This window comes from Pteropus vampyrus, unplaced genomic scaffold (genome assembly GCF_000151845.1).
Source record: "Pteropus vampyrus isolate Shadow unplaced genomic scaffold, Pvam_2.0 Scaffold255, whole genome shotgun sequence".
In the NCBI taxonomy this organism is placed as follows: domain Eukaryota; kingdom Metazoa; phylum Chordata; class Mammalia; order Chiroptera; family Pteropodidae; genus Pteropus; species Pteropus vampyrus.
The window spans coordinates 515,931-526,638 of NW_011889036.1; the positions used below are offsets into that span (position 1 = coordinate 515,931).

A 10,708-nucleotide genomic window follows, 5' to 3' on the forward strand; every position below is an offset into this window, starting at 1 on the left:
AGGAAGAATTCAATCAATGATTTTAAAATTTCCTTAGATAACTCATGAAATTAATAATTCAAATGCAGATAAATGGGAGCTGGCAGTATATTACAGAAATAATTTGTATTTTTCATGAAAAAAGTTAAAGCAAATTCCTTACTTTTTTCTTTTTATTATAATGACTAGTTTTTGGTATAACATTGCTACTGAGATATACTTTTAGAATAAAATTTTGTTTTCCAAGAAACAAACAAAAAAATCCTTTCAATTATTTTGTCATGGTCAGATGAGACAAACAATAAATATTTCTGGCAATATTTCTGGACTCAAGAGGTTACTACTTTCCCAGGATCTAAAGTTACTTCCAAAAATGGTCAAAAGAAAGAAAACAAAACAGGAAATGTGATAAACAAGAAGGCAATAGTTATCCCTGAGAGTGATAGAAAGTCATGCCCTATTAGGTGAATTGGGGCAGATTTGACTAGTAAAAATATGTGTTGCCCTGTAATATTTCCTGGCTGGAAAGGAATAGGTTTCTGGTTTAAAAATGAACATTGGTTGATTAGATGTCCCTACCATTTGTACAGAGAACCTCTGCTCTGAGGGAGAGGGCAACTTATTTGCATAGGGTTTCAAGAATAGATAAAGTAACCCCTTATCTGTAAGGGCCTTGGTAGTTTTCCCTTTCATGGTAATTTCAATTTCTTCTAAAGTATTGGTACGGAGAAGGGAAAATGTCGTCCTGCAATCCTCAAAGCAAGGGTCCTTATGACTCTGATTAAATTTAGTTTTAAATCCTAACTCTAGAAATCATATCTCCCTCCCCGCCCTCTGTCTCAGAGACCTAGTTTTCCCCCACCCCTCCCCCCATTATCAGCAACCCCTGAGGCAGTGGAAGAGAGTAGCCAGACCTGACTAACAGTCACACCATCCGACCTTTGGTGGGCTCAACATAACATCTGGACCTGTATTTCAGCTCCTGAGCCCTAAGGTGGATTGACCTCCTGGCTCACCTCCCACCATTCAGCTCCTAGCATGACCCCAACCTCTAACCCACGGTTGTCGTGATTTTGGCCTACATCTATCAGGGCTTCGAGCATTAGCTTCCTGTCCTCCTGGATGGTGCCATTCATCAACAAATAGCCAATACTTCTCCACTGCAATTCTCAGTGTTTAGTGTTTGGCTCTGCTAGTTAGTGCCAGATGGATGACTTCTTTCTATTCTAGAATAGCCCCTTGCTTGCTTCTATTCCTTTTCTTTTTCTAAATCTTATTTTAGTTTTCTACAATCCTTCATCAGATAGCCTGGGCTTTTACAGTGAAAGCAGACTCCTTTTTCCTTGTTGAAAAGGGCTTCCAGGAGGCTTAATTGCTGGAGCAGATTTTAGTAGCTTTATCTTTTTCTTTCTTTTGGATAGTTTTAGGTAATCAACTGGCCAGAATTACTAACTTGCCAGTATGTGTGGTTGGCCAGTCTATGTTTTTTTTTTAAATCAGAGTTTCAAGCACCTCATTTAATCCTTCCAAAAATGCCAAATTGAGCAATAGATCATTTAGTGATCCCTAAAACTGTCTGAAGACAGTGCTGAATGTTGTATGAAAGTTTTCTCAAAATGTTCAAAGAAATCAAGACGGTTTCTTCAGGTCTTCACTTAACATTGTTGGATTTTCATCCCATCCAGATCTTAGGGAAAAATCTCAGGGATGGGTTGGTATAGCCAGTGGGCTAATATCCTGCATTTTCCCCAGCCTGTTTCTCTTCGTTTTTAAAAGTCCTCTACAGGAATATTCCAGCAAACCTTACTTAGCCATTCTGCTGCTGTGCTCTTAAAACCAATAGATGTATTAATTGGAACAGGTAAGAATAGCCAGGATCATATTTCTAACAGTTAAATCAAATTTCATTTGAAGGCAACAGCTTCTTGGAGAGGATCAGGAAAATCTTTAGTTACATTCCTTAATTCTGTTCTAGTTCAAGGGAAGCAAATTACTGCTATTTTTATGGCAACTTGACCCTGTCTGGCCATTTTCTGCTCCTACGAGTTCTTTCCTGACTGCCCTTCCCCCACCTCAAGGACTCTCCAGCTCACATCTGGCATTTCATGGCTTGCCAACCAATTAATGTTCTTCATTATCTCTGCGGCTTGTTGTGGAAAAATCCCAAAATCAATCCAACAAAAAACCAAGCAGTAACTCGGAGAGAAGGAAAATCAAGATTTATTACCCACAGCCCCAGAAGAGCTAGAGCTCTGAAGATCTGGGCAGTGGGCTCAGTGACAACGTTCCTTATATACAGGGCTTTTACACAAGCTGATTGGTTGATTGGAATTTAGACCATTACAAAGCAAGGGAGTTGCTATGATTGCAAATAGTAACACTGGCAGAAGGGTGGGAGTTGTCATGGGTTACCAGCCAGAGCAAGGTGTTACAAATTGTTACAGGAAGCCGCGAGCTGCCAGGGTACAAAGTGCTACAAGAGCGGGTACTGCTAGGGGCACAGTTACATTCTCGGAGCAAAGGTACAGTTACATTGGCAGATCCATCTGAGTGCAAGTGAGCTCTTGCATGCAGCAAGCGCTTTTGCAGAAAGCAAGCATATTAACAGAAGCAGAACAGAAAGCTGATTCGTTTTTAATGAAATTCCCCAAACTTCCTCTTCAGCTGTGTAGGAACAAGACTGTATGTTACAATTGGGGCTCAGCTTTTGGATAAGAATCTGTCGAGCCTCTGCCCGGCATCAATAAACACTGCTTCTTGCTTTATAGCCTCACTGTTCCATCTCTCTGTTGAGAATCCTGCATTTCCCCTGCTCTTGAGACTGGCTTTTCTCTAAAGAGAGAGCTGCCAGAATTTCTGGTTTTTCTAGTCTATCTTCACTGGCCTTCTCTTGTTTCCCCTGGGTACGTAAGGACCTTGGAGGAGAGAGAAGGGGGAGGGGAGGGAGGACACGTCCAGACAAGAGCGATCAGAATGTACAGGATCTATGGAGCACCTGGAGAAAGGGGGACCTGGGATGTTGGTATTGCGCAGTTTCAGAAGACTTCTTTTGTTCAAAGACAGTTTCTAAAACTTTTATTAACTTCCTGGAGAATAGGAAGTCTGTGCCTTCTATTTACCAACCAAGGTATGCTTTCCAGTCACTTGGTTTAATATTAGAGCCAGCTTTGCCACTCATTCCTAAAATGCTGCAGGGACTAGGGCGTCGGCCCCGGGACATGAGACAGTCTGGTTAAATGCAACTGAGCCAGGTCGGGACAGGTTCCCCGCCCAACAGCGGAAGCCCTTTAAGCTGAACCACGCATCCTCCCGCTGGCTGTCACTCAGACTGGAAAGGGAGCTGCCCAATCAGGGGCACCGCAGAGGCGGCGGGTGGGGCGACGCACCTAAAAGGCCTATAGATCCTTCTGCTCCAGCCCTGCTGGGGTCCACTCCTCGCTTACTTACCCTTTATGATCCTTGGTGTCTTTGGTGCCGCCTCTGTCCCGCTCTGATCTGCGTGAGAGTCGTAGGCAGGACTCAGAAAGACCCCGGAAACCCAGAGATGGTGAGTGTGGGGCCGAGTGCAGAGACTGACGAGGGGCTGGTTGGAACCCGCTGGAGCGAGACCCGGACTCCCCGAGGTCAAGTCAGGAGTCTGCGGACCCGAGTTCTCCCGGGGCGCCGCTGGGACCTCAGTCCCCTCCAGCACGCAGCGTGGGTCCTGGGCCGGCAGCCGGGGCCCCGGAAGTCCTGCCCCGACACTGAGCGCGGGGACTCAGGCCCCCGAGCCTCTGGGCAGCTCTGCACCGCAGCCCCGCGTCTCCCCCGATGGTGCTGTGACCACGGGGAGGGTCATTCGGGGACAGTAGTGACTTCGTTTCTGGGGTTCATGTGGTCGGTGGGGTCCCCAGTCCCTTTATTTCTCCCTAAGGGCAGCCTTTTTTTCTCCTGAGTTTTCCAAGTGTTTGGGGAGCAGAGTCTCAAATCTACGACCTTGTCCCCCCAGCCTACCTCTTTCTGGGACTGGCAACAAGTCCCTGAATTTCCAGATTCCTTCCTCTCGTACCCTAAGCCAGCTTCTCCTCTGCGATTCACAGCATCGTTATCAACTGTTTGTCCTCCGGGTGCATTTCAACAGGCCCAATATTTTTATGTTATTTCCCCAGAGCCATGCAATGGCTAAATTTAAATTAAAGATTTATATTCCTGTGGATATTATAGGTGAGACGAAAGCCGAGAATGACCATCTGGAACTATGTTGCATGAAATCCCCGTTCCTCTCCGCCAGGACCTCCCCTGGGCACAGACGTCCTGCGGGAAGTCCTTTGGGTGCGGGCTCCTCCTTGAAACTTTCCTGGGTGGTCTCTCCTGTCAGCACTGCCCCTCACGGCGTTTGTCGCTTGAAATTATTTATTGACTTAATTATCTGTTTTTCAATAGGAGTAAAATGTATTTAGTCAATATGATCGGAAGACCGTGTAAAATAGTTCCAAAGAGGCACAAAAGAGGTGAATTTCAGGAAAAAAAAAAAAACCTTGGTATCACATACCATTTCTCATAGAATCCTTCTTTTTTCCCCTGAGCATGTGTAGTAAATTTCTGAGGTTTGCTTTACTTTTGGGTGTTTTAAAATGGAATTCCAGGACTTAGCCTAGCAGAACAGAATTGTTCAAGTAGATTAATTATTTACAAACCAGTTTCCGTCTTTGGAAATAATAAGTAACTGACAGCTTTTTTTTTCCCCCCCTTAAAGGAATAGATATTTGGAGTTTTTTGGTTAAACTAGTGAAAAGCTCTTACATTTTTCTTCCTTTCCATATAAATGCTGAGTTTATGTGATTTTGGTGGATTCTTCAAACACTGAGTTCATGTCATTTAAAATACTGTTGTGGAAAAGTATCCCAAGAGCTCCAAAACCCAGTCCAACGAAAAACCGAACAGTAACTAGGAGAGAAAGAGAATTCAAAATTTATTACTCTGAAAATCTAGGCAGTGGGCTCAGTTGAAATATTGTTTCTATTATAGAATTTTTACACAAGCTAATTGGTCAGTTTGAACTCAAACCTTCACAAATGATGGGGTTGCTATGGAGACTATAAGTAGTAACATTGGTGAGGCAGGGAGTTATCTCCAGTTGCGGACAGATACGAATTGTTACAGAAAGCCAAGCTGCTGGGTACAAGCAGTTAAATTTGCAAGTGGAGCAGAGTGCAAGGGAGCTTTCGCAGGAGCCCTTGCATGCAGTGAGCTTATTTGCAGAAAGCAAGCATATTTACAGAATCAGAAAGCTGATTAGTTTTTAATGAAATTCCCCAAATTTCCTCTTCAATATCAGTAGTGGTCCAAAGCAGAGGCCTGATGTCAATGGCCCAAGCCAAGGCCCTCTTGACCTGCAAAGGGAAGTGCTTGAAGGCCTAGTGGTTCTCCCTAGGGAGCCTCCCCTTCTCCTGCAAGGTGTCTTTCCTGCTCACACCCTCCATGGAGAAGCCTTGGATGAGAAGCTGCAGCCCTGGAGAGCTGGGGGTGCAAGTGTACCTGGGGGAGGGTGATGCTGCCCTTTCTGAGGTTGTGGTTTCCTTAGGCCTCAATGTTTTAGATATTTTATTTGAGTTTTCCATCCACAGTGCAAGTGTGCTCAGAGTGTGTTTGCACACATTGAGATAGTCTGTGAAGTTCAGAGGTTCTGTCTTGTGGACAAAGAGTTAGGAATTGGAGAGTTTGTTTGGGTCAGAACTCAAACTGAATCAGGCTGGGTTTCCTCACTGTGAGAATGGAAGCTTGAGCAAGGGAGCACTTCCATGCTTGGGGATGGGGTTGGGCTCCCAGAGTTCATTTCTGGGGGCAGCTCAGGTGTCATAGCACCCATTCTCCTAAAATAACCCGTAGTGACCAGGAAAGCTCTGAACCAATCACCGATAAATTAAAATTCAGTTAAATTAAGTCTTCCAAATTGGCTTCACAAAATGGGACTCCATGGTCCATACCCCTCACTTAAATTAGTTAATATGGTGTAGTGTAAATTAAAGAGGACCCCGAAGGGTTGAAAATTGTTATATGAACCCTTTTAGGGAGAAGTGATTATCCCCAGTGCTTGTCCTTTGAACAGCTGAATCTGTCCTATCCTTAAACCTGGAAAGAATGATTGACACCTCACAGTAGATTGCTGCAATCTGAAGGTTGTGGTGTCACCAAATAAAACCCTACACCCGGTTCCCAATATTATGGGAATTACCGACTCCATCCACTTAGCAACTGGTACACACTCTGCTATCACAGATTTGGTTAAGTCTGTTTCATTCAGTGCCTATGTCAACAGTCTCTCAGCTGCAGTTGGCCTCACCTCTGTAGGGATGATACACCTTTACCTGGTTCCCCTCAGGGAAGCTCAGCACCGCACAAAGTCTCTGCAGGGAAGATCTGAGCTGCATTAACCTTGCTCAGGAGAACAGGTGTGACATGACATTCATGACATTCTCCTTTGTGGACATTATGGACATACATATATAAGAAAAAGAGTCTGGCAAAAAGTGGCTGAACCGTTGCCCCAGACATATTATGAGGCCCTGATGCCTTGGATGCATTAAAAAATTATTAAATTTTTTAATAAACTGAAGTCCACTTCCTTCCTGAAACCAAGAAGAAATAGCTATAGTCCCTCTCGGCACCCACAGCATCGTCTAGATTCTTTTTGTATTTGGGATGCAACATATTCCTTGTTTACAAATTTTACTTGAACATATTTATGCTGCTACTTGCAAGCTGCCCCATCTTCAATGGGCACTCCTACCATCGAAGGTTCTAGACTGTTTAAATCACCATAAAACAGGCACAACTGGTGGTGTCCTCAGAGACCCCTTCACCATAGAAGCTTCAATAACCACTTCTCATGCCACTTGGAGTCACCCATGATGGCTTTGTAATTTCTGTGTCCCTCATAGTTATGTTACCTAGATCTTTACCGGTTTTATTAATCTCGTCAACTAGATTTTTTTGGTTTATGTTTTCTTCATTGATTTTGCAGTTAATTTCTTTTCTAATTACTATTATTTTAATCTGCTTACTTTGGGTTTGAGTTGCTCTTTTATTGTTTCCTAAATTAGATGTTCGTATTATTGATAATACATCTTTTTTCTAGAATATTTGTTCAGTGGCATAAATTTCTCTTTAAGCATTGCTTTTGCTTCCTCCCACAACCTTTTATAAGTTTTATTTTCATTTCATTATTTACAGGTGTGTTGTTGAATTTTCACATTTTGGGGTTTTTATTAACTATCTCCCTGTTATTCATTTCCAGATTAATGCCTTAGTGGTATGAAACCATATTTTATATGATTTCTATTCTTTCAAATCTGTTAGTGTGTTTTATGCCCCAGAATGTATTCTGCCTTGGTGAATGTCCCATGTGAACTTAAGAAGAATGTGAATTTGGCTGTTGCAAGAAGCATCATATAGATTACAGTGAAATTCATTTATTACATGGTGCGGTTTAGTTCAACTCTCCTTCCTGATTGTCTGAAATTCATATACCTGTGGCAGCTTTCTTTTCATTGGTGTTGGCCTGGTACATTTTTTTCCCTATCCTTTTACCTTTCATCTATCTCTGTCTTTATGTTTAAAGTATCTTTCTTGTAAGACAACATCTAATTGTTTTTGGAAATCTGATGTTACTGTATCTTTCAATTGCATTGAGGCCATTGATGATGAAAGTGGTGATTGATTCAGTTGGATTAATATCTACCACACCTTTTACTGTTTGTATGTTGCCTTTGTTCTTTGTTTATTTTTGTCTTCTACCTTTTTCTGCCTTCTTTGGCTTTAATTGAGCATTTTACCTGATTCTTTTTTTCTCCCCTCTTAGGATATCAGTGACACATATTTTTAAACTATTTTGATTGTTGCCCTTGAGTTTCCAGTACACATTTACAACTAAGTCATCTCCTATGTGAAGTCACACTACACCACTTCACTGGTTGTGCAAGTACCTCATACCACACTAATCCCAGTTCCCCCTTCTCTGTTCCTGTCACATTGTTGTCAGGAATTTCACTTGTCCATAAGCTCATAATTGCCAAATAAAGTGGCAATGACTCCAAGAGGCATGAGAAGTGGTCAGTGAAGCTTCTATGGTGAAGGAGTCTCTGAGGACACCACCAGTTGTGCCTATTTTATGGTGATTTAAACAGTCTAGAACCTTCGATGGTAGGGGTGCCCATTGAAGATGGGGCAGCTTGCAAATAACAGCATAAATATGTTCAAGTAAAATTTGTAAACAAGGAATATGTTGCATCCCAAATACAAAAAGAATCTAGACGATGCTGTGGGTGCGGAGAGGGACTATAGCTATTTCTTCTTGGTTTCAGGAAGGAGATGGACTTCAGTTCATATTACTTTCAACAGTCATCTATTATGTTAAATATAAGAAATAAAAAAACATATTTTATGTAGATTTTTTTAGTTCCTCACCTTTACCCTTTACATTCTTTCTGATGAATTTTGAACATTTCTTCCAAGTAGGCATACTAATGACAAATTCACTCAATTTTTGTTTCAAAAGTACTTATTTCTTCTTTATTTTTGAAGGATAATTTTGTTTGACATAGAATTCTAAGAGAGTGGCATTTTTCTTTTAAACTTTAAACATTTCACTCTTTTCTTGTTTGCATGGTTTCTGAAAAGAAGTCTGATTTAATTTTAATCTTTGTTTCTTAATAACTAAAGTGTTTTCCCTTCTAGATTCTTTAAGTATATTTGTCTTTAATCTTCATCTTTAATCTTCATAGTGTGAATATGAGATACTTGGGTATACATTTTTATTGTAGTATTTAGTGTTCTCTGAGCTTCCTTGATCTACAATGTGCTGTCTATCATTAGTTTTAGGCAAATCTCAGGAATTGTTACTTCACCTATTTCTTCTCGTCTTTTCTTTCTCTTCCTTCAATGGTCCCATGGTGTGTATTTGAACTTTCTGTTTAAAGAAGGTTTTCCCAGAGTTCATGGATATTGTGTTCTTTTTTATGCCTTTTTGTTTTTGCATGAGACTCTGTTGAAATAGATTTTTTCGGTGTGTGTGCAGACCATGTTAAGAACAGAATATCGGGGGTATTTCAAAATGCCATGTTTGTTTTCTCTTTGTTAATTTTGGAGACACTGGGTTATCCTGTGACCTAAATACTCTGTTGAATCTACAAAGAGAAGTTTATTTCAGTTTTTAAAAGTATTTTCTAGTGAGGTTAATGATAACAACTAAGGTATTTAAATGCCAGCCCAGAAACTAGAAGTCTTTGAGTCCAGTTTTTCATGATTGACAGCTGACAGCTTTAAAGCCTCATCCTTTTTCTTCTCCTTTCCCCCACATCTGTGCAAAGTGTTAAGAAAGCATTAGTCTCCATCCTTTGGAGAAGCAAGAAATTGAATCCATGCACGCTCCTACCCTTGTGAGTTAATTCTCACCCCAGCTCTCTCACACTATTTCATGCCTGCTTGAAAGGCCTGCCTTACGCTTCCCAGAGACTCAATTATGGAAGCAATAACCCCTTTCATACCTTGTTGGCCATGTGTTGGGTCATCAGTTGAGGGAACCCATGCTCAGGGATTGAGCGATCATGCTCTTTTACTCCCCAGTGGAGCTTTGAAATGACAGAAGGGAGGGCAGCCTCTAGAGTGGCTGGTCAGGAAACACTTCCTCCTGACTGGGGAATGGAGATTTTAAGTTATTTTGCAGGAAAGCACTGCTGACATGGTTATGTAATTTATAATCATGAGAAAATTCATTATCAAGCCATGGTGGATGTCAGTGAACTGTCCCGCAGTCTGCAGCTTTTAACCTGTTCCTCAGTGTCAGCAGGACTCAGGATTGACTGTTATGGTTCCGCTGGAAAGCACACTTCTGGCATATTATTATCTCAGGGTGTGTGTCCATCTATGCTAAACATTGGCTGGAAGCGGCCCTGAGGCACAGGAGTATAGGGATTTTGTGGTCTAAGCTGTCATGCTTTCTTTTTCGTGTCTGAACTCTAATTTCCAAATAATAACTTTCTAGCCTATCAAATCAGGGAGAGAAAGAAAGAACTGGGTCAGTGATAAATATTCCATGAGATAAAAATCATTGTTTTCTTACAATAATATTTTCATCCAGTCCGCTTCATCTGACTACAAGCATACCTAGGAAATATTGTGGGTTCAGCTCTAGCAAATATCACGATAAAGCGAGTCACGTGAATTTTTTGGTTTCCCAGGTCATATAATGTCATATTTACACTATACAGTAGTCTATTAAGTGTGTAATGTCATTATATCTAATAAACTAATGTATGTACTTAATTATTTTATTTTTTATTTTTTAAGTTTATTGGGATAACACTGGTTAATACAATTATATAATTTTCAGGTGTACATTATAATTTGACATCTGTATATTTTATTGTGTGATTACCACCCAAAGTCCAGTTTCCTTCAGCTACCGTATATTTGATCCCCTTTACCCACTTCACCCTCCCCCTAAACCCCATATTTGAACTTCTTTACCCCATCTACCTCCCCTCTCCTCCCCCACCCCACTAGTAAACACTACTCTATAGTCCTCTGGTAACCACTAGTCTATAGTCTATGTCCATGAGTCTCTGTTTGTTTTCAGTCTCTTGTTGTTCATTTGTGGCTTTTAGGTTTATATCCCACATATAAGCGATATCATGTGATTTTCAACTTTTTCTGTCTGGCTTATTTCGCTCAGCATGATTATCTCGAGGTC

General features: G+C 41.3%; 1 protein-coding gene across 1 annotated transcript in view; it reads left to right on the forward strand.

The window, feature by feature from the left end:
- The first annotated feature begins 3,267 nt into the window (after positions 1-3,267).
- Positions 3,268-10,708, forward strand: part of LOC105301915 (zinc finger protein 709-like) — a 14,423-nt gene continuing 6,982 nt past the window's right edge. Inside the window, exon 1 of the mRNA XM_011374782.2 lies at positions 3,268-3,526. Within this exon, the coding sequence (XP_011373084.1) occupies positions 3,524-3,526 (3 nt within the window). The 5' untranslated portion in view covers positions 3,268-3,523. The remainder of the gene's footprint in view (positions 3,527-10,708) is intronic.